This window comes from Pelodiscus sinensis, chromosome 11 (assembly GCF_049634645.1).
Source record: "Pelodiscus sinensis isolate JC-2024 chromosome 11, ASM4963464v1, whole genome shotgun sequence".
Lineage (NCBI taxonomy): Eukaryota > Metazoa > Chordata > Testudines > Trionychidae > Pelodiscus > Pelodiscus sinensis.
Window position 1 is genome coordinate 46316692 of NC_134721.1, and position 27994 is coordinate 46344685.

The 27994-nt window shown below is 68.2% G+C and overlaps 2 protein-coding genes across 8 annotated transcripts; one reads left to right on the forward strand and one right to left on the reverse strand.

Moving 5' to 3' along the window:
• Positions 1-30: 30 nt before the first annotated feature.
• On the forward strand, positions 31-20528 carry UBA7 (ubiquitin like modifier activating enzyme 7). Of its 3 annotated transcripts, none has more exons than XM_075939585.1 (25): positions 31-49; positions 1463-1525; positions 1680-1848; positions 2739-2873; positions 3433-3539; positions 3681-3771; positions 4475-4613; positions 5024-5121; positions 5847-5981; positions 6141-6299; positions 7569-7676; positions 8121-8201; positions 8274-8429; positions 8926-9091; positions 10006-10202; positions 10631-10695; positions 11469-11643; positions 11955-12029; positions 13356-13545; positions 14153-14262; positions 14615-14707; positions 16957-17151; positions 19167-19268; positions 19586-19686; positions 20238-20528. In XM_075939585.1, the coding sequence occupies exons 2-25, from the start codon at positions 1470-1472 to the stop codon at positions 20389-20391; spliced, it is 3057 nt and encodes a 1018-aa protein (XP_075795700.1). In that variant the 5' UTR covers positions 31-49; positions 1463-1469; the 3' UTR covers positions 20392-20528. The 3 variants fall into 3 exon arrangements, with proteins under 3 accessions (XP_075795700.1, XP_075795698.1, XP_075795699.1); XM_075939583.1 differs by lacking the exon at positions 31-49 and adding an exon at positions 302-434; XM_075939584.1 differs by lacking the exon at positions 31-49 and adding an exon at positions 303-434 and having other exon boundaries at positions 1394-1525.
• A 486-nt stretch (positions 20529-21014) lies between these two features.
• INKA1 (inka box actin regulator 1) lies at positions 21015-26949 on the reverse strand. 5 transcript variants are annotated; one of them, XM_075939606.1, is made up of 2 exons: positions 23934-26677; positions 21015-22292 (listed from the first exon to the last, which is right to left on the reverse strand). In XM_075939606.1, the coding sequence occupies exons 1-2, from the start codon at positions 24111-24113 to the stop codon at positions 21366-21368; spliced, it is 1107 nt and encodes a 368-aa protein (XP_075795721.1). In that variant the 5' UTR covers positions 24114-26677; the 3' UTR covers positions 21015-21365. The 5 variants fall into 5 exon arrangements, with proteins under 5 accessions (XP_075795721.1, XP_075795723.1, XP_075795725.1 ...); XM_075939608.1 differs by having other exon boundaries at positions 21016-22292; positions 23961-26676; XM_075939610.1 differs by lacking the exon at positions 23934-26677 and adding an exon at positions 26794-26928 and having other exon boundaries at positions 21017-22292.
• Positions 26950-27994: the final 1045 nt, after the last annotated feature.

Genomic DNA, 27994 nt, shown 5'->3' on the forward strand with positions numbered 1-27994 from the left:
GCGCCCGACGCTCCCCCCGCCCCGTGTCTGCAGGAGCCTCCCACAGCGGGTACCCTGGGGCCGGCGCGGTGCAGGCGGGGGGCACTGGCCGGCAGGGCTGCACAGGCTGCAGACGGGAGAGCTGCTGGGGGGCTGCACAGGGACTGACAGCAGCGGGTGCCCCGAGCCGCCGCAGCCCCCCCCCCCCCGACATCAGGGTGAGGCGGGACCGGGGCTGCATGATGCCGGGCGGCCCGGGACCCAGACTCCCCGCACCTGTACACAGCGCCCTGCGCCCTGGCAGAGCCCCAGTGTCCTCCCTGCCCGCGGCAGAGCTCTGGCTCCTCCCTGCCCGTGGCACCGGCGACGCGTCTGCGCCTTTCAGAGCCGAGCCGGGAGGCTGCTGTTTCTGGCCTCGGCGCTCCCCGCTCCCCTTGTGCTGCGGGCCTGGCTGGGTGAGTGCTGGGCGAGGCAGGGCCGGTAGCCGTCCCGCGGGGCCTGACCCCTAGCAGCTCCCCAGGGCTGGGCATGGTGCCCCCGGGCATGCCTGTGGCAGCGAGCCCCGGCAGGCGCTGCGTGGGGACTGGTCACTGGCCTGTTTCTGCTTTGCTCTGTGAGCTTGTGGCATCTGCTCCCTCGTCCTCCTCGCTCTGCAGGGCCCCTGCTCTGCTCTGGCCAGCTTGGTGCCCGGGGGGAGTGTGGCTGAGCGGGTGTCCAGGGGAGCTCTCTTCCTGCTTCATGGGGCCCACCAGCCCTGTGCCCAGCTTTGGGGGCAGGGGCAGGTTGGTCCCTCTCAGCCCCACAGTTCCATCAGGAGAGGTGCTGGGAGGAGGGTGCTGCCAAGCCTGCCTGGGGGGCCAGGTGGGGGTTGGCCTGTGTGGCTCAGGGTCTTGCCCAGTGCTGCTGGGTCAGGCTGCGGCCCTGCGGTGGAGGAGCCAGGGGAAGGCAGCCCCTTTCCAGCCCTGGCAGCAGCTCCCCTCCCCGTCTCAGCCTTTCACTTTCACTTTCACTTTCCTGCCAGTCATGGGGCTGGGGCTGTGGGGGTGGGGCTGGCAGGACAGAGCTGTCTGCCATCTCATTACCAAGCCCTGTGGAGCCAGCCCCCTCCCTACACAGAGAGGCTGGAGATGGGGCTGCCCCCGGGGCTGCCCCCCCCCCCCCAGTTGCAGCCCCAGGGGATGCCGGGGATGTCCCTGGGTGCTCTGCACCATGGCTCTAGCTCTGCCTGGATGCTGGTCCCTGCCAATCACTGGCCAGGCTGTTCTGCCCACAGCCCTGGGCTCGCTGCCAGCTCTGCACCCATGCGGGGCCCGACAGGAGCTGAGGGCTGTGTGGAAGGTCCCATTGCCCATGGCAGCCGGGCTCGGAGCTGGCGTAGGGCCACTAGCCCCAGCCTGGTACTTTTCCAAGGCAGGGCTGGGCAGAGCTCCTCCTCCCTGGCTGCACCAGCCTCACCTGCCTCGCCCGTGTCCACGCTGCGCAGGAGCAGGATGAGACGCTCCGGGAGCCTGGGCGAGATCGACGAGGGCCTCTACTCCCGGCAGCTGTGAGTGCTGGGCCGGGGGGGGCGGGATTGGTCAGCACGGGCTGGGTCAGTGGGGCGGGGCAGGGATTCTAGGGGGATGGGCCGTGGCTGAGCAGGGGCTGTGCCAGCTGCACGTTTTGTTCTCCCCCATGTGCCCGCTGTGCTTGCCCCGTAGCTACGTGCTGGGCCCGGCGGCCATGCGGCGGCTGGCAGACACCACGGTGCTGGTGTCGGGGATGAAGGGGCTGGGTGTGGAGATTGCCAAGAACATCATCCTGGCCGGGGTGAAATCCGTCACCGTGCATGACCCGGGCAAGGCCCAGTGGAGCGACCTCTCCTCGCAGGTACCCAGCGCGGGTTCGGGCGCTCGGGACTTGGGCTTCCTCCTCACTAGCCCTTCCTCCTGGGGCACAGAGCTCCCAGCCTGCACTGGCCTGCAAACGCCCACATGGCGCCCGCCCGGCTCTTTGCATGGTGCCCGCTGTCTGCAGCAGCTGCCTCAGGAATGGCGCCAGCAGGAGCAAGGGTCTGAGGAGGACTCGGCACCCATGCAGAATTGCAGCACAGCTAGCCAAGGTGCCCTGCCCCACCCCTGCAGGGCCCGCAGTGATCTGGAGCACCGGGCGGCAGCCTCGTCTGCAGCTGGCCCCCCAAACCTCGCAGACGCCGAATCACGGCCGAGCGCTTCCCGCAGTCCAGTGCCCGGCTCTCCCAGATGCAGTGCAGCTCTGGGAAGCTCCAACCCTGCCCAAGTGCAGGGCTGCAGTTTGGGCCCCACCCCTCCTGGCCCCTGCGGCCAGCCTGCTTTGATGGGGGCAGGCCTGAAGGAGGGGTTTGGAGTGCGGGAGCCCTGAACGGGCCCGCTCAGCCCCAGCCTGGGGTAATTTAACCTCCAGGTTCAAGTGCTTGCTTTTGGGCTCCCCGCCTCTGCCAGGCTCAGGGTTCCCTTCAGTCCCCGCTCAGGGCCGGTTACTGCCTGGCGTCTCCCAGGCCTCTCCTGCAGCCTGGGCTGTGGCGGGCCGGTGCTGTGCAAGGGGGCCCGTGTCTGTGGGGAGCTTGCTCCCTGTGTCGCCCTGTCCCGAGTGCGTGGGGAGCCCTGAGGCCCCGGAGCGATGGGCAGGAACCCCGGCAGTACCCGGTGAGCGCTGCGGGAGACACAAAGGCCGTGTGCCACGCGGGCAGAGCTCCTCCCGTGGCCGCAGAGCAGCCCCCCTGACGCAGGGCTGTCTGGCAGTTCTTCCTCTCCGAGAGCGACATAGGCCGGAACCGGGCCCTGGCCTCCCAGCGGCACCTGGCTGAGCTCAACAGCTACGTGCCTGTGACCACTGCCACCGGGGAGCTGGCCGAGAGCTTCCTGGCAGCCTTCCAGGTAAGGCACCCGTGCCTGGGGGGCAGAGGCTGACGCAGGCATGAGCTGGCTGGGCCCAGGCCGTGGGCATGGGGCAGCTGGGAGCTGAGGGCTGGCAGGTGTCGCTCTGTCTCCCAAGACTGATGGCTCGGCCCGGCCCAATTCCTGGAGGCATAGAGAGTGTGGGGGTCTCCCAGCTGAGCCTGGTGGGGAGGGAGGCCAGGGAGCCAGGGCATGGCCCCCACCGCGCCAGGCAGGAGGATGAGTGTGGAGAGGGTCCCCTTTGAGCCGGGGGGTTCAGCTGAGCTCAGGGGAGGAAGAGCGAGGGGGGGTCCCAGCTGAGCCTCTGGAAGGGGGAGAATGTGGGGAGTCCTGGTGGGGGAGAAGGGGCGGGGGTTGGTCCCCTGAGTCCGGTGGGGGAGGGTGTAGCTGTGTGGGGAGCTGTGCTGTGCCAGGGAGCAAAGTGCCCTGCTGGCTAATGCCAAAGGCAGCCTGGGGGCACGCCCTGGGCTTGGGGGCTCATCCTGGGCTGCCGGGGCACAGCCAGTCCCTGCTCTCGCTACTCTGGCTCCTGGCTCAGGTGGTGGTTCTGACCAACTCGCCCCTGGAGGAGCAGCTGCGCGTCAGCGACATCTGCCATGCTCACAACATCCGCTTCGTCCTGGCTGACACCAAGGGGCTGGCCGGGTAAGCGCAAGAGGCTCCCTGCCCCGGGGGTGCTGGGAGGAGGCAGGGCAGGAGGGGGGCTCCTGGCTGTGCCAGCCTCAGCCTCTCCCAGCAGGGGGCGTGCTGCCCGGGTGCTGACCCGGCCCCTGCTCCCGGCTCTAGGCAGCTGTTCTGTGACTTCGGGGAGGACTTTGTAGTGAACGAGCCCTCGGAGGCTGAGCCCGTCTGCGCCTACGTCCAGCACATCTCCCAGGTATGGCCGGGCCGTGCACCGGGGCCTCCGCTGTGGGACGGGCTGAGGTCCCCGCCAGGGCCTGGGCACCCAGCCAGGAGCTGCACCTGGCAGCAGGCTGTTAGTTCATCCCTTGCCCGTGGGGGGCCAGCCAGGCTGTACCAGACCCCAGCTCCCCCTCTCTCCTTCCTGCTCGGCCGCTCCCAGGCGAGGGCCCCCAGGCCTCTGTTCTCGGGTGGGGTCTGTGGCCAGTGTCCCTGCTGAGCCGGGGGTGCCAGGTCCCCATCGGGACATCTGGATCTGCCTCTGTCTCCTGGACATCTCCATCCTACTACTCAGCCTCTGCTGGGACCCACCCAGCTCAAACAACTGGGCAGCGCCCGCCTGCGTGGCTCCCCCGGCGACGTCCGCCCGCCTGCGTGGCTCCCCTGGCGACATCCGCCCGCCTGCGTGGCTCCCCCGGCGACGTCCACGTGCCTGTGCTCCCTGCTCCTGAGAGCACACAGGCATTTTCCACCCTGAGGAACAATGCAATGTATGGGGAAACTGAGGCACACATAGGCATCATAAAAGTATTACAGAAATTACCTTGCCACCCTATCTGTCCCCATGGCCCTGTCCCCTGGAGGATGCTCCAGGGTCACCCTTCCCCCATAATCTCTTTGCCATGTGGCCCACGTGGCCAGCTCAGCTGTCTGGTTGCTGACGGCTTCTCTTTCCCCAGGGCAGGCCTGGGGTGGTGACCTGTGGGGACGGGCAGGGCCATGGCCATGGCTTTGCAGATGGCGACTTTGTGACTTTCTCAGGCGTGGAGGGCATGAGCCAGCTGAATGGGTGCGAGCCCCGTGCCGTCCGTGTGCTGGGTGAGCCCATGCTGACTGCTGGCCGGGCAGGAGGGCGGGGGGGGGGGGGGGCACCCTGCTGTGGGAAGGCTGCTGCAATGGAACCTGGGGTCGTTTTTCAGTGAAAGTCACTGAGCCCCACCTCCAGAGGATGGAAGGGGATGGGGCCTTTCCCTCTGGCTCCCTGCTTTCAGCCCCACCTAGGCACTGGTGGCTGCTGGGCCACATGTCCTTGCCTGGGCCCATATGAGCCCCTGGCCCTGAGCACCTGATGCTCATATGGGCTCCCGGCTCTGGGTTGGGCTATGGCCAGGGTACCGGACAGGTCTGAGACAGGCCGAGTGGCTGAGATACTTCCCCACAGTCCGTGCCTTCCTGCCACAGACTGTGGGGAAAAGGGCCCCCCCCCACCCTGGCATTGCCTCCTGCAGGGGAGTTCACACTGGAGATCGGGGACACGAGTTCCTTTGCCCCGTACCAGCGCGGTGGAGTCCTCACCCAGGTGACTGTGCCCCAGAAGCACTCCTACGTGAGTACTCCCCCGGCGGCTGGCCAGCCCACCCCCCTCGGGCCCGTGGAGGCTAGCCGGCTGACCCCCTCCCCCCCCCCCGGGCCCGGGGCCGGCCCACCTGCTAGGCTGCGTCTGCGGCTCTGCTTCTGGGGACCTAGCCTCGTGGGTGCTCAGTATGTTTGCTGGAGCTGCTGGCCTTGTGCTGTCTTCTGAGGGGTCTCCTGCTCCCTGGGCCGAGGGGCCAATGGGGGGGGGGGAGGCAGGTGCTCACTGCACAGGAGAGGCAGACAGCTGGAGACAGGGATGAGAGGGGCGGTGGAGGTAGTGCAGCAGCGGGCGCAGGGTTGGCAGCGGGCGCGGCGGAGGTAGTGCGGCAGCGGGCGCAGGGTTGGCAGCGGGCGCGGTGGAGGTAGTGCGGCAGCGGGCGCAGGGTTGGCAGCGGGCGCGGTGGAGGTAGTGCGGCAGCGGGCGCAGGGTTGGCAGCGGGCGCAGGGTTGGCAGCAGGTGGCGCGGGCGCGGCGGAGGTAGTGCAGCAGCGGGCACAGGGTTGGCAGCGGGCGCGGTGGAGGTAGTGCGGCAGCGGGCGCAGGGTTGGCAGCGGGCGCAGGGTTGGCAGCAGGTGGCGCGGGCACGGTGGAGGTAGTGCAGCAGCGGGGGCAGCGGGCATGGAGGTGTCATGTGGCAAGCTAGCCTCTCCCTGACTGCGCTCAGCAGTGCCACCCCCGACTGTGCTCTGCCCACAGGAGCCCCTGAGAGCAGCCCTGGTGGAGCCGAAGCTCAAGGGCATGGACGACCGAGGGCGCAGCTTGCACCTGGCCTTCCAGGCACTGCACGCCTTTGCCGCGGAGACAGGACGCCTGCCCCGGCCCAGAGCCCAGGTGAGGGCCCTGCCTGCGGCTGTCCTGGCCACACGGCCAAACCGTCAGAGGCTTGGAGGAGACCTCACCTGACATGCCCCCACCTGCACCCCATCCTTGCTGGTGCCCAACCTCCCCCTGCCCCCCATGGCCCTGCCTGACCTGTGCCCGTCCCTGCAGGCGGATGCCGAGAGGCTGCTGGAGCTGGCGCGAGGCCTGGCCGTGCAGCAGGAGCTGCTGGACGAGGGGCTGGTGCGGTCGTTTGCCCACGTGAGCGCAGGGGAGCTGAGCCCCATGGCCACCCTCCTTGGGGGCCTGGCTTCCCAGGAGGTCCTGAAGGTGCGTGGCTAGGTTGAAGGCAGGAGGGGGACAGGGCCAGCATGAGGCCTGGCTGCCGGCTGGGGAGGGGCAGGGTCACAGCAGGGGCCTGGAGCCGGTTCCAGCCATTCACACCACCCTGGGTGCTTTCACATGCCAGCCCCGACCAGATCCTTGAGTTCCTGACACAGCCACCAGGTGGCGCCCCATCCAAGCCAGACTCTCCATTTGGGTTGAATTCAGGGGGCACCCCAGAGGGGGTGCAGCAGGGACAGGGGAGGCTGGGATAAGCCTGGACTCATATCTGGGGGGAGCTGGCACCCTGACAGCCCCTGCCATCCCAGCCCCGGGTAAGCAGGGAATGGCTTGAGTGGACTCTCCCGGCTGCTCGCTGCGCCCCGCTCCCTGCCTTCTCCCAGCCCCTCAGCCCCGCCTTGCTGGGGGTCCTTTGGCCAGGGGCTGCGGCGTCCCGCCCCGGGGGCTCCACTGGGTGCGTCCCTGGCCCGCTGCCTGCAGGCCTGGCAAACAGCATGTATTAAGCAGCAACCAATGGAAAACCGAAGGACGCCCCGGAAAGGTGGAGGGGACCTGTCGCCTGCTCCGGGGCACGTCCCGCCCAGCCCTGGGTGCTAGGGCCCTTCTTTCCTGCCCAGCCTCCAGCAGGGTCACAGTCCCCCGCCCAGGGTGGCCTGCAAGGTTCCCCTCGCTGTGCCCTCCCCCCCTCGCTGGAGTGGGGCTGAGCGAAGGGACAGGTGCCTACGCTGCTCTGCCCCCAGCACAGCTCCCTGGGTTGCTCCCCTACTGGCCTGCTCCCAGCATTCCTCATTGGCTGCCTGCCCTGTTAATCATGCTGATTTGGAGCACTGGCCTCTCCCCATTGGGCCTGGGGACGGTCAGTCACAGGGCCTTGATTCCTCATCTGCCCTTGACTTGGCAGGTTACTGGGAGCAGGGCGCCGAGCTGCACAGCTGGCAGGTGCGCTTGGCTGGAGCTAGGCGGGGCCCCGCCCCCTCGGCATGGCACTGGGCTGGGATGCAGCCCTGACTGCTTGTCTGAGTTCCAGTTGGGCAGTAGGGGGCGCTGCCTGTCCGGCACCATGCAGCAGGGTGGGGCTGGGGGTGGCCAGGCTACTCCTGGCTGCAGGGCCTGTTCCCAGCCAGCCAGCTGTGCTCTGCTGGCACCCGGAGCCACCGCTGGACCTGGCACCGTGCGCTGGGTACTCCTGTGAGCCGGGGCCCGGTGCTGCCAGGTGGGCCCCGCCGAGCTGACGCTCTGGTCTGGCTGTGCCAGGCAGCCTCGGGGAAGTTCCTGCCGCTGGCGCAGTGGCTGTACGTGGATGCGCTGGACTGCCTGCCCGAGCCGGGCACCGCGCTGCTGACCGAGAAGACCTGTGCCCCGGTGAGTGCTGAGGGATGCGGCTTGGGAGACCCTGCGTGGGCCAGTGGGCTGTCAGTGGGACGCCTGGTCGAAAGAGGACCCTAGCAGTAAAGTCCCGTTGGGTGGGGCTGCCGGAGCGAAGCCGGCTCTGCACAGCCCCCAGAGGTGGCCTGTCCCTCTGGCTCCTAGTTGTGGGGCTCTGCGCGCTGCCCCCACCCCAAGTCCCATCACCCTTCGGGAGCAGCCCGAGAGCAGTGCCAACCGGAGCCCCGAGTTCCCTCCCCTATCCAAACCCCTCGCCCGGAGCCCGAACCCTCATCCCTGGTCCCACCCCCTCCGCAGTGAGCGAGGGGGCGAGGCCTCCCAGAAGGGGCGGAGTTAGGAGGCTGGACTTTCTGCACCATGTGGGGAGCTGGCTGGGGGGCGATGCCCAGGGCGCTGATGACTCTGTCCTCTGCCCCCCAGCGAGGCAGCCGCTACGATGGGCAGGTTGCCGTGTTCGGGGCTGACTTCCAAGAGAGGCTGGGCCGGCAGAAATACTTTGTGGTGAGTTGGCCGTAGCAGGTGGGGTCAGGTGGGGCCGGACAGAGCCGTGCTCACCCCACCTGCAATCGCCAGGTGGGAGCAGGCGCCATTGGCTGCGAGCTGCTGAAGACCTTTGCAATGATTGGGCTGGCGGCTGGCGAGGGTGGGAGCATCACCGTGACGGACATGGACACCATCGAGCGCTCCAACCTCAGCCGGCAGCTGCTGTTCCGCCCACAGGATGTGGGGGTGAGTGTGGTGGGGCTGGGCAAGGCCCTGATGCCCGTCACTCCTGACCCCCAGCCCTGCCAGCCCTGGGGGCCCCCAAGTCCTGCTGGTGCCCCTCACTCCCTCCCCCCAGCCCTGGATGTCCCCATCACCCAGCCCTGCCGATGCCCCCAAGTCCTGCCGGTGCCCCTCACTCCCATCCCCACCCCTGGGCTTCCCCAAGTCCTGCCGGTGCCCCTCACTCCCTCCCCCCAGCCCTGGATGCCCCCATCACCCAGCCCTGCCGGTGCCCCTCACTCCCACCCCCCAGTCCTAGCTCCCCCAGCCTTGGCCTCATCCATGGCCCTTGGTATCCCAGGCCTGGGCAGTTCTGCATGGGGGAGGGGCAGAGGGCAGAGGGCAGCAGTGCCTCGCTTGCTCTCTTGGCCTTTGCTCCCACTCGCTACCCTCCCTGCTACTGACCCAGCGCCTGGACTGGGGGCCCTGGCTCCCCCACTCACTCCCTCGGGGCTTGCAGAAGCTGAAGTCAGAGACGGCGGCGGCGGCCGTGCGGCGCATGAACCCCGCGATCAGGGTGCTGGCCCAGGCGCAGCACGTGGGGCCCGACACGGAGGCGCTCTACGGGGACCACTTCTTCCCAGCCCTGGATGGCGTGGCCAACGCCCTGGACAGCATGCAGGCCCGTGAGTGCCCAGGGCAGCCGCCAGTGCCCAGCCACTGCCCACAGCCCCCCTGGGCCCTCTGGCTGGGAGGGGGCCACTCCCGCCCTGGTCTCTGCGCAGCCCCACAGGGCCCTCTGCCTGGCAAGTCAGGTTGCCAGGTGTCCGGTATTTGAGGGTTCTGTCCGGGAAACCACCTGAGAAGATACCGGACCTAGAAACTGTCAGGTAACGAGGTCGGTTTTATCATCAGGAGGGTCAGTCCCTAGTGCCCGCTGCCTGGCTGGCAGACGTGCTCCCGCTGCGTCCGCGTGTCGACCAGCCAGGCAGTTCGCAGCCACGTGAGGGGGGTGGGGCCGTGCTGGGGTGGGAGGGAATCCCCAGGGCTTCCTGCCGGCCAGTCCCCCCTCCCCAATCTCCCCCAGCCAACCCCACTGTCCCCAACATGCCTTCCCCCCCCCCCCCCCCCGGCCAGCCCTTCTTCCCGCCAGCCGGTTCTCCCCTGCTCCTCCTCCTGATCTCCCCTGGCCAGCCCCACTGTCCCCAACCCCCTCCCGGCCAGCCCTGCTTCCTGCCAGCCAGTCTGCCTCCCCCCCCCTCCCCCGGCCAGCCCTGCTTCCCGCAGGCTGGTTTCCCCCTTCCCCCCCCCCCCCCCGGCCAGCCCTGCTCCCCTCCCGGCCAGTCCCCCCCACTCTGAGTTCAAGTGTGTCTGGTATTTTTTGAAGCCACCTGGTAACGCCAGGGGCACGGGGGGGCCGCTCCTTCCCTGGCCTCTGCTCTGCTGGGCGCTCCTGAGCGTCTCTGGGGGCAGAGCTTCCTCCGGTCTCACCTGCTTGCCAGCCTCGCAGCCCCCCAGGCTGCCTGGGAGAGCACTGGCCAACCCCCGGGGAGGGGCAGAAGTGGGGCGTTCCCTTGACCTGTCCCCTTGGTCCCCACAGGGGCCTATGTGGACGGTCGCTGCATCCGCTACCTCAAGCCCCTGCTGGACTCGGGCACTGAGGGCACCAAGGGCCACGTTCAGGTCGTTGTGCCCCACCTGACCCAGCCCTTTGGGAGCCCCCTGGACTCTGCCGAGACAGCTGTGCCCCTGTGCACCCTGCGCCACTTCCCCAGCACCATCGAGCACACCCTGCAGGTGGGCCCCTCCCCGCCCTGCCCGGCCCCTCCCCGCCCCACAGCGAGGTCCCTGTGCAGAGGCAGGAGTGGGGCTGTGGCCAACTCTCTGGGCACCGCCACGCCCGGCTCTTCAGTGGGCCCCTGGACTCTCGCCTGCTTGTTGGACGGTGCAAGGGGCTGTCAGCAGGGCATGGGCCCTGGCTGGACCCCACGTGCTGCCCCCATGCTCTGCGCAGACCGTGTGCACGGCCCAGGCCCTGCCTGTCTCCCCCTCCCAGGTCTGCTACTAGACTGGGGGGGCTGTTGGGGCTGTTGTGGCCCCCCCCCTTCCCCCGCTCAACCTGGCTGGCACCGAGCATCTGGCCCTCAGAATGTGGGTCCTCCCCCCACCGTGGTAGGATTGGTGCCCCCCCCTCCAGCCTGTGTATAACTGCCCCTCCCCCACAGTGGGCCCGGGATGAGTTTGACGGGCTCTTCAAGGTGCCTGCAGAGAATATCAACAAATACCTGGAGTAAGTGTGGGGCTGTGGGGGCGGAGGAGGGTTTGGGGTGGGGGGGCTGCGGGGGGTGGACGAGGGTTTGGGGTGAGTTGGAGGGCTGGGGGTGGGGAGGGCGGAGGAGGGTTTGGGGTGAGGGTCGGAGGGGTGGGAGTTGCGGGGGCGGAGGAGGGGTGGGGGTGGGGGGGGCAGAGGAGGGTTTGGGGTGAGGGTTGGAGGGGTGGGAGCTGCGGGGGGCAGAGGAGGGTTTGGGGTGAGGGTCGGAGGGGTGGGAGCTGCGGGGGGCGGAGGAGGGTTTGGGGTGGGGGTGGCGGGGGCAGAGGAGGGTTTGGGGTGAGGGTTGGAGGGGTGGTGGTGGGGGGGCAGAGGAGGGTTTGGGGTGAAGGTGGGGGGGCGGAGGAGGGTTTGGGGTGAGGGTTGGAGGGGTGGGAGCTGCGGGGGGTGGAGGAGGGTTTGGGGTGAGGGTCGGAGGGGTGGGGGGGCGGAGGAGGGTTTGGGGTGAGGGTTGGAGGGGTGGGAGCTGTGGGGGGCGGAGGAGGGTGTGGGGGCGAGAGCGGGCGGCTGGCAGAGCTGGGACGGGGAGCTTCAGGGGGCCGTGTTCTGGGCTGAGCTGCCCGGCTGGGGCTCTGACTTTGGGGCCTGCCCGTGGTCTCCAGGCCCAATGGCTCACATGTGCTGGGGCCCAGGCCGCCTGGGGTCCCTGTGGCTGGAGGAGCCTGCCCCAGGCCCTGGCAGTGCCGCCCAAGCGGGCGGGAAGGGCTCAGCCTGACAGTGCCCTGTACCCACAGGGACCCGGCCTTCCTGGAGGGCCAGCAGGTGATGGAGGTCCTGGAGGGCGTGCGCAGCAGCCTGCAGGAGACGCCGCGCAGCTGGCAGGACTGTGTGCGCTGGGCCCGGTGGCGCTGGGAGAGCCTCTATCACCAAGCGGTCCTGCAGCTGCTACATGCTTTCCCGCCTGGCCACGTGAGCAGCCCCTGGGCTCCGAACTCCCCCTCCCCCCGCCCGCTCCAGCACCCTCCGACGTGGTACCACGGCTCTGCCCCTACGCTCCCACCTGCCGCTCCCAGCCCCTGCACGGAGCCTCATCACCCCGCCTCTGCCTACCCCCAGCCCAACCTTCTGCAGGCCCCCACAGCCCTGCTGCTACTCCCACATGCAACCTCCGCCCCCAGCAGGTCTCTGGGCCCTGCCCCAGAGCGGCGCACTGGGAGGGAGCCTGGCTTGGCTGGGACCCTCCCTGGCTCGGGCCTGAACCGTGGCTTCCTCTGTCCCAGGAGATCAGCCCTGGGATCCCCTTCTGGGTGCCGCCCAAGAGATGCCCCCAGCCCCTGGAGTTTGACTACGACAATGTGAGTGGAGGGCAGTGGGGCCCTGGAGCAGGGATGTTAAATTGAGACGAATTGGCTAATGGAACCCTTGAAGCAATCGACTAGTTGATAAGGGCACCTCCACCTTCGAAGTGCAGCAGCAGCCCTGGGCACTTCAGAGCAGGGCTGGGAAGGACTAGTTGAAACGCAAATGCTTATCGGATAGTCGACAGGATAGCCGACTAGTTGTGCCCCCCCCCCCGCCTCTATCAGATTGATGTACCCTCTTTGCAGCCTCTAAAGGGCAGCGCTGCACAGAGTCTGGGGTCAGCTAGGGACTCCGGGCAGAGCTGCCCCCTCTGAAACACCGCTGTGGCATTTCAAAGAGGCAGCGCCACCCATCAACTAATCGAATAGTCAGTGCAAAAATACATCGACTAGTCAATTACACACTACTTAACACCTTTACTTCACAGGTGAAAGCGCTGCGGGGAGCACAGGGCCAGCGGGGGCTCAATTAGCCCCGTGCTCCCTGCGGCGTTTCAAAGCGGCAGTGCCGTATGGAGCCTGGGGTCAGCTGGGGACCTCAGGCTGCATGCGGCATTTCAAAGTGGCAGCGCTGCATGGAGCCCGGGGTCTGGCCCCAGGCTCCATTCGGTGCTACCACTTTGAAGCACCCCCCCCCCCTCCGCTGCCTCTTTCTGAAAGGTAGCGGGGGGAGCACGACTGCTGTGTGGGCTATTCGACAAGCATTTGCTTACTGGATAGTCGACTAGTCGGTCACCTCCCTACCTGGATGTGGGGGGCGGGGCCAGTGGCAGAGCTGGGATCTATGCTGGGAGGGGGCCTACTGCTGAGGCCAGCAGATGAGAGCTGGCTTGTGTGGGGATGGTGCCTGTGTAAGAGTTGGTATTGTAGGGACTCCTGCTTGGCGTGAGCAACAGTGCAGGGATGGTGGGGCCGGGTTGGGCGATGGTGCAGGGTTCAGGTGGGTGGGTGGGCATGGGTGACGGTGCAGGGTACAAGCGGGCGGGTAGATGGTGGGCCAGGTGTGGGCGACGGTGCGGGCAGGTGGGCGTGGGTGATGGTGCAGGGTACAGGCGGGCATGGGGAGGAACAGTGCCAGGCTGGGATGGCGCCAGCGCAGATCTAGGCCGTGATGCGCAGGAGACCACAGGGGCTGGGGTGATGGATGTGGGGGGGAGCATAGGCCAGTGGGGGGTCGTTGCGAGCGAGGGGCACTTGCAGAGCCAGCCAGCTCCCAAGGGTCCCTCTGCTCTTCCTGCCAGGAGGGCTCCCAGGTGGGCTGGGGGTGTCTGGGAGGAGGGGAAGGGACGGGCTGCCCTTGCTGAGCCGGGCTCTTTGCAGAGCACCCACATGGGGTACATCATGGCCGCTGCCAGCCTCTTTGCCCAGATGCACCGACTCCAGGTGCCCCGGGACCGGGTGGTGGCCAGGGAGACACTGCAAGCCATGGCCGTGCCGCCCTTCCGGCCGAAGGAGGGGGTGCGGATCCCTGTCACGGAGGAGGAGCTGGCGCAGGCGCCCGCCGGGGGCGGTAAGGACCAGCCCGGGCGAAGGGGCAGGCTCCAGATCCCCGCGCTGCTGGCACAGACCTGGCCCGCCCGTGCTCTGCCCAGCAGGGCTGATGAGCCGTGAGCTGTCAGCAGGCGCCAGCTCGGGACGAGGGGAGGCTCGGGGCTGCTCTGCTCTCTCCTGTGGGGGGCCAGTGCGGAGCAGCCCATCCCCCACGGGCTGGCTCAGCCCCCTTGGAGTTGGCCTGGACTGCCCTGCCTGGCCCAGGGGACTCCTGCCCCTGCCTTGCCCTGGGGCCGGGGCCCTGGCTCCGACAGCGGGCCCTGTGGGGCTCAGAGGGACCCTTTCACAGTCAGCCTGAGCCCAGCTCGCTGGCGGGTCCCACGCTGCCCCCATGCCCATCCGGGGGCGTGTCCTGGCCCCACCTCCCAGTGGGCACGTGGCTGCTCTGCCAGTCGGGCTTGGCTCCTGGCACCACCCAGAACAGCCCAGGGCAGAGCCTGCTGGGCCACTGCTGTGCCAGCATCCCCCCCACCGACTGCTCAGCCCGGGCTCCCTACGGGTGCCCCTCCCCCCCGCGGGCCTGGGCGACCCCAGTGCCTCGGCTGAGTCCCACCTCTGCCCCGCAGACGAGGAGCAGCTGGCGGCGCTGAGGCAGGAGCTGGCGGCGCTGAGGCAGGAGCTGCTGGAGGGCAGGGGGAGCGGCCCCTGCCTCATGGAGCCCATCCACTTTGAGAAGGTAGCAGGGGCGTGTGCAGGCCGGGTCTCTGCCCAGGTGCTCGGAGTCCTGGCTGGCATCATCAGGGCTGGGGCTCCGGAGATGTGCCCGGGGCACCTGTCCCCACCAGTGGGCTGGCTCTGCCCTGGGCAGGGACTGGCAGGGCCAGCCTGGGACCCTGTGCCCGTGTGGCTTACGTCAGATGTGCTGGGGTGCTGCCCCCCTCGCTAGGCTGGCACCACCCTGTGCCCTGGGCTGCCCCTCCCCAAAGCAGGCCCCTGCTCACTGGTAGTGGCTGCAGGGTCCCCAGCAGGCAGCCGGGCTGCGCGCCCGCCCCCATGCTCCTCATGCTCTTCCTGTGCCGGCTCTGCAGGACGATGAAAGCAACGGCCACGTGGACTTCATCATGGCTGCGTCCAACCTGCGGGCAGAGAACTACGGCATCGCCCCTGCCGACTGGCACAAGGTGAGGGGGACAGACACGGGGCCGGGATGAGGCTCTGCCCCCCTGGGACAAACACTGGGGAAAGGGCGGGGTGGAGCTATGGACCCCTCACCTTCCCCGAGACGGACAGGGCGGGGCTATGGACCTCCTTGGGGGCAGACACAGGGTGGACCCATGGATTCCCCCCCCCAGACAGACCCAGGACGGGGCTATGGACCTCCTTGGGGGCAGACACAGGGTGGGCCCATGGATCCCCCCCCCAGACAGACCCAGGGCGGGGCTATGGACCTCTTTGGGGGCAGACACAGGGTGGGCCCATGGATCCCCCCCCAGACAGACCCAGGACGGGGCTATGGATCTCCTTGGGGGCAGACACAGGGTGAGCCCATGGATCCCCCCCCAGACAGACCCAGGGTGGGGCTATGGATCTCCTTGGGGGCAGACACAGGGTGGGCCCATGGATCCCCCCCCAGACAGACCCAGGGCGGGGCTATGGATCTCCTTGGGGGCAGACACAGGGTGGGCCCATGGATCCCCCCCCCAGACAGACCCAGGGCGGGGCTATGGATCTCCTTGGGGGCAGACACAGGGTGGGCCCATGGATCCCCCCCCAAACAGACCCAGGGCGGGGCTATGGATCTCCTTGGGGGCAGACACAGGGTGGGCCCATGGATCCCCCCCCCAGACAGACCCAGGGCGGGGCTATGGACCTCCTTGGGGGCAGACACAGGGTGGGCCCATGGATCCCCCCCCCAGACAGACCCAGGGCGGGGCTATGGATCTCCTTGGGGGCAGACACAGGGTGGGCCCATGGATCCCCCCCCCCGACAGACCCAGGGCGGGGCTATGGATCTCCTTGGGGGCAGACACAGGGTGGGCCCATGGATCCCCCCCCCCCCAGACAGACCCAGGGCGGGGCTATGGACCTCCTTGGGGGCAGACACAGGGTGGGCCCATGGATCCCCCCCCAGACAGACCCAGGGCGGGGCTATGGATCTCCTTGGGGGCAGACAGAGGGTGGGCCCATGGATCCCCCCCAGACAGACCCAGGGCGGGGCTATGGATCTCCTTGGGGGCAGACAGAGGGTGGGCCCATGGATCCCCCCCCAGACAGACCCAGGGCGGGGCTATGGACCTCCTTGGGGGCAGACAGAGGGTGGGCCCATGGATTTCCCCCCTGAGACAGACCCAGGGCGGGGCTATGGACCTCCTTGGGGGCAGACACAGGGTGGGCCCATGGATCCCCCCCCAGACAGACCCAGGGCGGGGCTATGGACCTCCTTGGGGGCAGACACAGGGTGGGCCCATGGATCCCCCCCCCCAGACAGACCCAGGGCGGGGCTATGGATCTCCTTGGGGGCAGACAGAGGGTGGGCCCATGGATCCCCCCCAGACAGACCCAGGGCGGGGCTATGGATCTCCTTGGGGGCAGACAGAGGGTGGGCCCATGGATCCCCCCCCAGACAGACCCAGGGCGGGGCTATGGACCTCCTTGGGGGCAGACAGAGGGTGGGCCCATGGATTTCCCCCCTGAGACAGACCCAGGGCGGGGCTATGGACCTCCTTGGGGGCAGACACAGGGTGGGCCCATGGATCCCCCCCCAGACAGACCCAGGGCGGGGCTATGGACCTCCTTGGGGGCAGACACAGGGTGGGCCCATGGATCCCCCCCCCAGACAGACCCAGGGCGGGGCTATGGATCTCCTTGGGGGCAGACAGAGGGTGGGCCCATGGATCCCCCCCAGACAGACCCAGGGCGGGGCTATGGATCTCCTTGGGGGCAGACAGAGGGTGGGCCCATGGATCCCCCCGAGACAGACCCAGGGCGGGGCTATGGACCTCCTTGGGGGCAGACACAGGGTGGGCCCATGGATCCCCCCCCCAGACAGACCCAGGGCGGGGCTATGGATCTCCTTGGGGGCAGACAGAGGGTGGGCCCATGGATCCCCCCCAGACAGACCCAGGGCGGGGCTATGGATCTCCTTGGGGGCAGAGGGTGGGCCCATGGATCCCCCCCAGACAGACCCAGGGCGGGGCTATGGACCTCCTTGGGGGCAGACACAGGGTGGGCCCATGGATCCCCCCCCCAGACAGACCCAGGGCGGGGCTATGGATCTCCTTGGGGGCAGACACAGGGTGGGCCCATGCATCCCCCCACCCCCAGACAGACCCAGGGCGGGGCCCCAGGCACCAGCCCCCTGGGGCAGCCAGGGCGGGCAGGAGGTGCTGGCCGGTGCCCGGTGCTGAGGACGCGGTTCCATTGCCCGCAGAGCAAGCGGGTGGCTGGCAGGATCGTGCCTGCCATTGCCACCACCACGGCAGCAGTGGCCGGCCTGGCCTGCCTGGAGCTCTACAAGCTGGTGTGGGGGCACCGGCACCTCCACTCCTACCGCAACAGCTTCCTGCAGCTGGCGGAGCCGCTGCTCGCCCGCTTCCCGCCCCTGCCGCCCCCCGCCAGCTACAAGGTGAGAGCCGGGCAGCCTGGGGTCATGCCCTGCGCTGCTCCGCGACCGGCTGGGGCTGCGTGCTGCTGAGTCAGCGCTACCGGGGGTGCCCTAGGGGCGCTGTGCTGTAGGGCAAGGGTGGCATTCCCCTGCCAGACCTGGCCCCGGCGGTGTGGGGCAGTCTCAGCCTTTAGCCCAGCATCCTGGCTCACTGCGACACTCCCGTCCCCTCTGGGCTCTGGGGCAGCTGCCTGGCTGCGCATGTTCCTCCCCAGCATAGGCTGCATCTCCAAGGTGGGGAGGGGAGCACAGCTCTGGGCAGGGGGCCCCAGCCTGGCCCCGCTCAGCTGGGTGTGGCTGAGCCGTGCCCACAGCTGGCCCCTGCCCGTCTCCTCTCCTCAGCCTCCCTGCTGCCTCTGCCAGAGCCCAGGGCCTGCCCTTGGTGCAGTCCCCCACGCGTAGCACCCTGAGCCGCCCTTCCCCCGCTGCCGCTAGCTGCCCCACCCCTCCCGGCCCCCCTCAGCCTGGGACGAGCACTCCTCCCCCGCCCCCCCTCAGCCTGGGACAGGCAGCCCCCCTCCTGCCCCCCTCAGCCTGGGACGAGCACTCCTCCCCCACTCTATTTCCCTCTAAAAGGCCTGCGATGGGGCTTTGGCAGTATATGGGGGCAGGGCCCTAAATTGGGACCATCTGTGGGGGGAGGAGGCAAGTTTCCTACTGCACAGGAAGTGCTGCCGGGAGCCAGGCTGGCTGTGGGGGTGGGGCAGCGGGGGGGGGGGGGCAGGCTGGCTGGGGGGGGCAAGAGAAGGCACCAGGCATGGGGGTCTCAGTGCATGTGCACGAGCCCAGCCAGTCCAAGCAGCGCCCCCCCGTTCTCCCCAGCCTGGCCCAGTTCCCAGCACTGGGGTGCAGTGGGATTGAGGGCTGGGCTCAGTGTGGGGAAAGTGAGCGACACCCCTGGGGCCACAGGCTGCCCTGCCTCCCTGCTGCAGCCCCGGGGGGTCCCTGGAGCCCCTCGTGGGGCCCTGGCTCCAGCACTAGGGGCTGCAGGAGGGCAGGCCCCCGCTGGCCTGGCGGGGGTGGAGCGGGGGCCTGTGGGCCTGGCGGGCGGGAAGCGGCCCCCGGCGAGGCTGGGCTGCATCCGGTCACCCAGCGGGACCGCCCCAGCCAGGACTCCAGCCGGCCCGGCACAGGGGTGTCCCACCCGGGAAGGGGGTGCAGCCCCCCAGCACTGGGCAGGAGCAAAAGGCTGGGCTGGGCTGGGCTGTGCTCCTCCCCGCACGGCCCAGCCTGCGTTTCCCTGGGGCCCGGGGTGGGGGGAGGGGAAGAGCCAGGCTGTGCCCTACGGCCCCCCCCCCATGCCCCCTTCGGCAGCCTTGTGCCCCCAGGCCTCTCCCCACAGCTGGGCTGCCCAGAGCGGCCTGGCGGGCAGTCGGGCTGGCTGGGCCCCGGGCCGGGCCCTGCAGAAGAAGGGGCTGATTGTGTGGTGGGGGAGGGGGCCCTGCCTCAATGGGCCTTTGTGCAGGGCGGCCCAGCCCGGCCTCTCCTGCCTCTCTGTGGCCCAGACCTCCCGGCGCAGGAGGGCAGGGCCAAGCCGTGGGCACAGGGGAGCTGGAGCCTGGGGGATTGTCCCCGGCCCAGCCGCCTGCTGGGGCATCTAACTCAGTGTGGGGGGCACGCTGCTTATTATGAAAAGGGACTGGCCAGCTCTTCTGGTGCCCCTCGCTCCCCCCCCCGCAGCTCCCTCGCTCCCCCCCCGCAGCCCCCTCGCTCCCCCCCACAGCCTAGCCCCGGACTCCCCGCAGCTCCCTTGCTCCTCCCCCCCCAGTCTTCCTGCAGCCCCCTCCAGCCTAGCCCCGGGCTCCCCACAGCCCCCTCACCCCCCCCCCGAAGCCCCTGCCAACCTGGCCCCAGGCTCTGCCCAGCCCTGCCCGTGGCCCTCATTAGCATCCGTGGCCATGCCCGCAGCTGGTGCTGTGCTGTGGGAGGAAGAGGACTGGCCCGGATGCTTGCCAGCCTGCCCTTGTCCCCCGCAGTACGGCCAGGAGACATGGAGCTGCTGGCATCGGGTCGAGGTGCCAGGCGTCGGTGCCGATGGGGAGGAGCTGAGCCTGCAGGCGCTCTTGGACCAGCTGCAGGTGACGCCCCCTGCCGTGGGCAGACAGCCTCCCCCCCCCAGCTCACTGCCCCTCCCTGGAGGCCCAGCCCCAGACATGGCACTTGGGCGGCCCTGGCCCTGGTTTCTCCAGGCAGCCCCCTGGTCCGGGCAATGCCTGCCCCAGAAGCCATGCCCAGCCCTGGTGCTGCCCGCCGGCTGGGCAACACCACACTGGGCCTGGCCGGGCCCCAGGGGCGTTCCTAGTGCACCGGAGCCCATAGGCGGCGAGCCTCAGGGCTGGGTGGGCACCGGGCCGGCTGGCCTCTGGGCGCTGCCCACCCCTCTCCTGCCTTACAGGGGCCACACGGCCTGCCTGTGCGCAGGGTGCTGTGTGGAGCAGCCACCCTCTACGCCAGCGCCTGGGCCGAGCAGAAACGCCAGGCACAGCTCGCCCGCAGGTAGGTGCCCTCCCGGCCCGCTGGGCTGGCAGCCGACTCCTCTCTGGGCCCGGGTCCGGGCCCACCCCACGAGCCCCTGCCGGTGTGGGCCTTGGGGCCTCTCCCTGCTGGTTACCAGTGCTCCACCCCTCCTGCTCTCAGGGTGCTCCTCATTCCCCCCAAAGGCCGGCAGCTGAGCGGCTCCAGCTGCCTGGCTCCCAGACAGCTGCGTGGCTGATTTCCCAGCCGGTCTGGCGGGCCGGGTAAACATCCTGTTTCCTGTGCCGGGACCCCCGCCCGGCCCCTGGCTGGCTGCGCTTGCCTGGGAGGCCCCAGGGGCCAGGTGGCATGGCCCTCAAGCATAGCCCCGGCCGTTCCTCCAGCTGGCGCGCCTTGCCAGCGCCCCCGGGCACGAGGAGCAGGCGGGGCTGGGGCCAGCACAGGGGGCCTGGAGCAGCCTGGCTGAGGACAGGGCTGGCCTGGGCAGCCTTAGAGCAGGGGCCAGCTAGACCCCTTGGCCCCAGCCCCCCTCCCCAGCCTCAGCTGGCCCAATCACCCTTCCCCTTCCCTAGGCTGACGCAGCTGGCAGGCAGTGCCCCCGGAGCAGCTGGGCAGCCCCCCCGCATTCTGGTGCTGGAGCTGATCGGCGAGAACGAGCAGGACGACGACGTCTTGCCCCCTGTGCACGTCTGGCTGCCCTGCGCTGAGCAGGCGGGCCCAGCCTGAGCACTCCAGGCCTGGAGAGGCTCCACAGGACGCTGGCCCCTCTCACCAGCACGGCGGCGGGCAGCGAGCATGGGATGTAGCCAGGCACATGGGGCCTGCTCCCAGCCCCACAGCTAATAAACACTCTGCCCCCGCCAGCGAGTCGGGCTGCTCACTGCAGGGCAGCACCCCCTCGTTAACGTGCCTGCGCACCGTCTCTTGCTGCAACTGGGACGGGGGCATAACAGGTTCAAGGGGGGGCCTGAGGATCCCTAGTCCCAGGCCAGCCTCACCCCAGCTGCACCATGCATTTGGGCCCATTCCTGTGCTGCATCAGCCTGGCACCCCCACAGGCACGTCCCTGGCAGCTGGCAAAGGGGAAATGGGTGAGTGTGCCCCGTGCATGCTGCATAGTTCTGCAGCACACACTGCAGGGGTGTGTGAGTGTGCAGTGTGAGTGTGCCCTGTGCATGGTTCCACAGCACACACTGCAGGGGTGTGTGAGTGTGCAGTGTGAGTGTGCCCTGTGCATGGTTCTGCAGCACACACTGCAGGGGGGTGTGAGTGTGCAGTGTGTGTGCGCCCTGTGCATGGTTCTGCAGCACACACTGCAGGGGTGGTGTGTGCATTGTGTGCAGTGTGAGTGTGCCCTGTGCATGCTGCATGGTTCTGCAGCACACACTGCAGGGGTGTGCGTGCAGTCTGCGTGCGCACTGTGTGTGTGCCGGTATGCGCACTGCATGCAGTGGATGCATGTGTGGGCATGTACAGTGTGTGCGTATGCACCAGCTGAGTAAGCCAGCCTCCCTCACCTTCCCTTGGTGCGCGCTGCAGCCAGGAGCACACTGGGCCAGGGTTCAGGCCGGGCCCACCCTCCCCAGTGCCTCCCCTGCCCCATAGGCAGGCTCTGGCTGCGCTTTCCGTACAAAAGCTGTTGGTTTATTTACAGAGCCAAGTACAAACGTGGAGCCGGGGCAGAAGCGCTGGGGGCGGGGCTAGATGTAGCCAATGGTGTCGTTGCAGATGATTGGCTGGCGGCTGCGACTGTTCAAGAGGGCGGCAATGTGGGCGCAGTCCGTGCGGAGATGGGGCACGTCGCTGTGCGACTGGTGGAAGAGGGGCCCCTGGGCTGGCCCCGTGGGGGCCCCGGGGCCGGAGAGGCGCTGGCTGCTGAGGAACTCGCGCCCAGCGGGCCGTGGGGCAGGGGCCCCCTTGGGGCGCGCCAGGCTGGCCAGCTTGCGCCGCACGTTGCCGGAGAGGCTGAGCAGGAAGCCGTGGGGCTTGGCCAGCCGGCGCGGCAGCTCCGGGGGGGGCCAGGGAGGTGAGGGCCCCTCCTCGGGCAGGTCCATCCAGTTCTCCACCAGGTCGGCGAAGCTGTTGTCGCCCAGCACGAGCGGCTGGCGGTTGCGGCTCTGCGAGAGCAGCGCCACAGTCCAGTCCTGCGCATCGGCCGGCTCCAGCACCCGCCACTGCTCCAGGCAGGCGTCCGAGGCGGATTTGGGCCGGACCTGCCGGCCAGGGCCCTGACTGGGGCTGCTGCGGAGAAAAGCCCCCGTGGAGAGCCTGTGTGCCCGCTGGCAGGGGGGCAGGGGGTGCCTGCGCAGCACCGGCCTCTCCTCCTCCTGCCACGTGCCCCCCGAGGCCTCCGAGTAGCCGGAGTCGAACTCCAGGCTCCTCTCGCTGGCTGGTGGCGCGCGCTCCTCCTCCTCCGGCAGCTCGAGGCAGCAGGCCGAGTCGGCCTCCGAGACCGCAGATGCCCGGTTCTCCACAGGCTGCTGCCAGCAGGGCCCCAGGGGCGTTGGTGCCACCTCAGGGGGGCCCAGGTGTGGGGCTGAGCCTGGAGTCCGCTTCATCTCATGGAGAGTCCGCATCATGCACTGCATCTGGTCCCGCAGCGTGTCCCCTGCCTCCCGCAAGCACAGCTGTGGGGAGAGGAACGTGGTGAGGTTCTCGGCCCTGCCCAACTGGTCACCCTGCAACACAGCTGGCCTGTGCCCCCAGCCGTCCTGTCACCCCTTCTGGCAGCAGCCCCTTCCCAGCAGCCCCGTCACCCCTCCCAAAAACCCTGTCGTCCCAACACCTCCATCATTGTCCTAACAGCCCCGTCCCAGCAGCCCTGACACCCATGCCAACAACCCCGTCATTATCCCAACATCCCCGTCACCCCTCCTAACACCGCCAACAACCCCGTCATTGTGCCAACATCCCTGTCAACCCCATCATTGTCCCAACACCTCCAACAACCCCATCAACCCCATCATTGTCCCAACACCTCCAACAACCCCATCATTGTCCCAACATCCCAGTCACCCCTCCTAACACCTCCAACAACCCCGTCATTGTGCCAACATCCCCGTCAACCCCATCATTGTCCCAACACCTCCAACAACCCCGTCATTGTCCCAACATCCCCATCACCCCTCCCAACACCTCCAACAACCCTGTCATTGTCCCAACATCCCCATCACCCCTCCCAACACCTCCAACAACCCCGTCATTGTCCCAGCATCCCCGTCACCCCTCCTAACACCTCCAACAACCCTGTCATTGTCTTAACATCCGTCACCCCTCCTAACACCTCCAACAACCCCGTCATTGTGCCAACATCCCCATCAACTCCATCATTGTCCCAACACCTCCAACAATCCCATCATTGTGCCAACATCCCCGTCACCCCTCCTAACACCTCCAACAACCCCGTCATTGTCCCAACATCCCCGTCACCCCTCCCAACACCTCCAACAACCCTGTCATTGTCCCAACATCCCCGTCACCCCTCCTAACACCTCCAACAACCCCGTCATTGTCCCAACATCCCCGTCACCCCTCCCAACACCTCCAACAACCCTGTCACCACCCCAATGGCCCCATCACTCCTCCTGATCTACAACAGTCCCATCCTAACAATCCTGTCACCCCTCCCAACACCTCCAGCAACACCATCACTGTCCCAACAGCCCCGTCACCCCTCCCAATACCTCCAACAGTCCTGTTCCTCATCACCCCTCCCAACAGCCCAGTTCCTCCAGCCCAAGACCAGTCACGCCGCGACAGCCCCAGTCTCTTCCAACGCTCTCCCAGCACCAATCTCATGCCGCTGAGGAGCCAGGATGGGTTGTACACACAGGGATCATCTGCAAGGCACAGGATGGGACCCAGCCACAGTGACGTGCTATGGTGCCCCACCATGCCCAGACCCCGCCATGCCCATATACCATCTGCCACCCCACATAAGCCTTGCCCTGGCCCCACACTTCCCATTAAGCACCCACGCCCTTGTATACACTTTGTCTCATGACCTCTCCCATCCATGCCCTGCCCCGCCCTGCCCCCAAATGTCCCATACACATCATGGCCTCCCATGCCCTACCACCACCCCATGCATCCTCTGCCCTGTCCCCACAGCTCCCTCCATACATTCCTGCTCCCCCCACTTCCATAACCCCCCCCACACAACACCCTCCCCCATGCACATCCTGTCCCACCCCCACCCTCCCCCCACATGCAGCGTCCTCATGGCCACCAGGTAGCGGCTGCCTCCCTGCAGTCTCCACCTTGCTCACCCCCAGGGCAGCTCCCAGATGACTCACTAGGCTCTGGGCTCCCAGGCAGTGAGGCCAGCTGGGGGCTGAGTCCCTGTCTCCTCTCCGGCGGCCACAGCCCGTCCTGCGGTGCTGAGGGCACCAGGCTGGGCCCGGGCAGTGGTCTCTGCAGCTGCAGCAGCGTCTGCCTGGGCTGGGCATGGAGCTGTGAGGGGAGCCGCACACGCAAGGCCCCACTGCCTGGACGCGCACCCAGCCCCAGGGCACCACTTTCCGGCTGCTCCTGCACTCAGCGGCCCATCCCCGCCGCGTGCTGCAGCATGTCGGGGTGAGCAAGCAGCCGCCCCGCCCTGCCGGCAGCTGCAGCCACAGCCCGGGACGTGACAAGCAAGCAGCAGCTGGAGTTGTGCAAGCCAAGCCTGGCTAGAGACGCAGGGGCAGGGAGAGCTCGGCACTGGGGGGCAGAGCCACGTGGGGGGACCCTGGGTCCCACCAAACCCTGCAGTGCAGGGCAGAAGCCTGGGAATAGACCACGGGGCAGGGGCGCTTCCCCACGCAGCCGGCGCAGGCCTTGGGCCCAGGCAGGAGAGAGCTGAACTATGCAGCAGGGCCAGGCCCATGCAGGGCACCCCCAGCAGGACCTGCTCAGATCCCTTTTCAGTGCCACCCCCGGAGCTGTCCCATGCCCTGGCCTTGCTCTAACCACTAGCCCCCACTCTTGCCGACAGCAGGGAAGCCCTGGGTGCTGTATGCGTAGGGGCCAGCAGGGGTGTGCGTGGCTGGAGGGGAGCGAGGGCAGGCGCCGCCAGGCCGTGGAGCAGACGGGTTTAGGGCCTGAGCAAGGCGAGCCCGGCCTGAGACACTCCCTGGTGCTGCCAGCTCCATGCTTTGGGGTGGGGCTCTTCGTGCTTCCTACCACCCCCACGTCCCACCACGCCCACTAACCGCCTCGGCTCCCGCTCAGCACGCTGCTTAGGGCGCGGCTGCACTTCCCAGAAGGAAACCTTGGCAATTGCAGCCCGGCCCCTCTAACTGCCACAGCCGAGACACGGGGCCCGAGCCCAGGCCGCTCCCGTGCCACAAGGGGAACAACCACCGACCCATCGCCACCCTTGTGGCCCTGCCAGTGGCGATGGCACCAAGGGCAGGCTCACTCCACAGGCTTTGTCCCAGAGATGTGTCAGTGCCAGCTCCTAATTGCACCGCAGAGCATGGGGCACATAGTCTCGGGGGCCAAGGGACCCAGGGGGTGTCCAGCTCTGGGTTTGCTCCCAGGCTGTTCTGGGCCAAGCCAGCTGCCTGAGCATAGTCCTGCAGGGGGTGGCTTGGAGCAGCTGGGCCTGGCAGCCTGGCCTCCAATGCCACAGAAACTGGCACCCGCTTGGCTCCGCCGAAGCTCCAGCCTGAACTGGGCCAGACTCGCCCTGAGCTGCTGCTCAGGAAAATACCCGGCCAGCAGGCAGGCCCGATGGCCAGGGCCAGGCCCCCGGCAGGCAGAGAGGTCATGCCCAGGGCTCTGGGACAGCTACACAACCTCCCTGTTCAGCCCCAGGGCAGACCCCCAAGGGCTCAACAGCAGCTACTATCACTTGTCAAGCCCAAAGCCTGAGCCAGTGTGTGGGGATTGGTGCACCCAGCTCTGACATCACCACCCCCGGTAGCTGATTGGTTCCTCAAGGTCTGACATCACTATCCTTGGTGGTTGATTGGCTCCCACAGCTCTGATGTCACTATACCTAGGGGGTTGGATTGGCTTCCCTAGCTCTGATGTCACTGTCCCTGGTGGCTGATTGGCTCTCCCCATTCTGATGTCACTGTCCCTGGTGGCTGATTGCTCTCCCCATTCTGATGTCACTGTCCCTGGTGGCTGATTAGCTCACCCCCATCTCTGATGTCACTGTCCCTGGTGGCTGATTGGCTCTCCCCGTTCTGATGTCACTGTCCCTGGTGGCTGATTGCTCTCCCCATTCTGATGTCACTGTCCCTGGTGGCTGATTGGTCCCCCCCATCTCTGATGTCACTGTCCCTGGTGGCTGATTGGCTCTCCCCGCTCTGATGTCACTGTCCCTGGTGGCTGATTGGTCCCCCCATCTCTGATGTCACTGTGCCTGGTGGCTGATTGGTCCCCCCCCATCTCTGATGTCACTGTGCCTGGTGGCTGATTGGTCCCCCCATCTCTGATGTCACTGTGCCTGGTGGCTGATTGGCTCTCCCCGCTCTGATGTCACTGTCCCTAGTGGCTGATTGGTCCCCCCATCTCTGATGTCACTGTGCCTGGTGGCTGATTGGCTCTCCCCGCTATGATGTCACTGTGCCTGGTGGCTGATTGCCCCCCATCTCTGATGGCACTGTCCTGTCACCCCAACCAGCTCTTAGGCACACTGTTGACATCAGCTGGAAAACAACAAAAATGCCGCTTTGTATCAGCAGCCTAAAGCGAGGGGAACCCCCCCCCGCCCACAGAGACAGCGCAACCCCCACGCTGAGCGCTCCCGCCTGCTGCCCCACACGGGAACCGGGACCCTGGCAAGGAGCCAGATTTTCAGACATGCCCAGGGCCATGGGGGGACAACAAGGGGGCAGTGCCCGGGTCACGCGGGGCGCCGGGACCATAGGCCCGGCTGGGGGGGGGCGCAGGCTCCTCTGGCTTTTCGCGAGTCCCTGCTCACGTCTGGAACTCGTGGCCAGACAGCGCCCCGCTCCGCGGGAACCCCCAGCCGGGCAGCCCAGCGCGCAGAGAGGGCAGGTCTGCCCGCGGGGAGTCCCGGAGCCGGGCAGGGGCCACCCGCCCCGCGGTGCCAGGCGCGCCCCAGACGCCCCGGCCCGCGCCCCTGGCCTCTGCCAGGGTCCCCCGCGCCCTGCCCCGCCGGCCACTCACCACCTCTGCGCGCAGGCGGCCGAGGGAGGCGTCCAGCCGGGCGCGGCGCATGTCGGGGCTCGGCGGGCTGGAGCCCAGGGCGCCCGGCGCTGGCCCGGAGCCGCGAGCTGGTCCCGGCGCTCGCCGTCCCAGGCCCGGCCCCCGCCCGGAGCAGCCAATGAGCCCCGATCCTCCCCTTCCCGGGCCGCGCCGGGCCAATGGGCGGCCGCAGTAACGTGACTCCCGGGGCGGCGGGGGCTGGAGCCCGATGCGGGCATCCCGGGGCCCGACGGCGCGAGGGGCCCCGGCCGAGCCGCCAGCCCCGGGCACCAGCCGCCCCTACCGGCCCCCCAGCCCCGGGCACCAGCCGCCCCTACCGGCCCCCCCCCTCCAGCCTGGGCACCAGCCGCCCCTACCGGCCCCCCCCCTCCAGCCTGGGCACCAGCCGCCCCTACCGGCCCCCCAGCCCCGGGCACCAGCCGCCCCAACCGGCCCCCCCCCCCCAGCCCGGGCACCAGCCGCCCCAAACGGCCCCCCCCCAGCCCGGGCACCAGCCGCCCCAACCGGCCCCCCAGCCCCGGGCACCAGATGCCCCTATCGGCCCCCCAGCCCTGGGCCCCTACTGGCCCCAGCACTATGCCCTTTGGGGCCCAGTACCTCCTGCGTTTCAGGTGGCCAAGTCTAGAGTCGCCCCAGAGCAGCACCCCAGCCCCACCATTCCCACCTCCTCCTGCAGCCCAGGCCATACACCTGCAGGGGGTGGGGTCGCATGGGGCGGGGGGGAGTTCTCTTGCACTTTAAACCCAGGATCCTGGTCCAAGCCCCCAGTGTCCCAAGGGGACATGGCTCAGGTTGCACCGGCCGGAGGCTGCTGGTTTGGTAAAGGCGGCGGGGGCCTCATGCCAGGTGAGCTCCTTTGGGCATTAGGCACCAGGTGAGAAATCCTCTCTTGAGTGTACGTGCGTGCGCATCTAGTGTACGTGCGTGTGCATCTAGTGTACGTGCGTGTGCATCTAGTGTATGTGCGTGTGCATCTAGTGTACGTGCGTGCGCATCTAGTGTACGTGCGTGTGCATCTAGTGTACATGCGTGCGCATCTAGTGTACGTGCGTGTGCATCTAGTGTACGTGCGTGCGCATCTAGTGTACGTGCGTGCGCATCTAGTGTACGTGCGTGTGCATCTAGTGTACATGCGTGCGCATCTAGTGTACGTGCGTGTGCATCT

Bases quoted from the DNA above. Each gene is read 5' to 3' on its own strand.
- INKA1 (XM_075939606.1), bottom strand. From the start codon at position 24,113: ATGCCCAGCCCAGGCAGACGCTGCTGCAGCTGCAGAGACCACTGCCCG. The intron at 22,293-23,933 runs GTGAGCAAGGTG...CTCTCCCCACAG, and splicing joins ATCTGGGAGCTGCCCTGGGG to CTGTGCTTGCGGGAGGCAGG.
- UBA7 (XM_075939585.1), top strand. From the start codon at position 1,470: ATGAGACGCTCCGGGAGCCTGGGCGAGATCGACGAGGGCCTCTACTCC. The intron at 4,614-5,023 runs GTGAGCCCATGC...TGCCTCCTGCAG, and splicing joins CCGTGCCGTCCGTGTGCTGG to GGGAGTTCACACTGGAGATC. The intron at 11,644-11,954 runs GTGAGCAGCCCC...CCTCTGTCCCAG, and splicing joins ATGCTTTCCCGCCTGGCCAC to GAGATCAGCCCTGGGATCCC.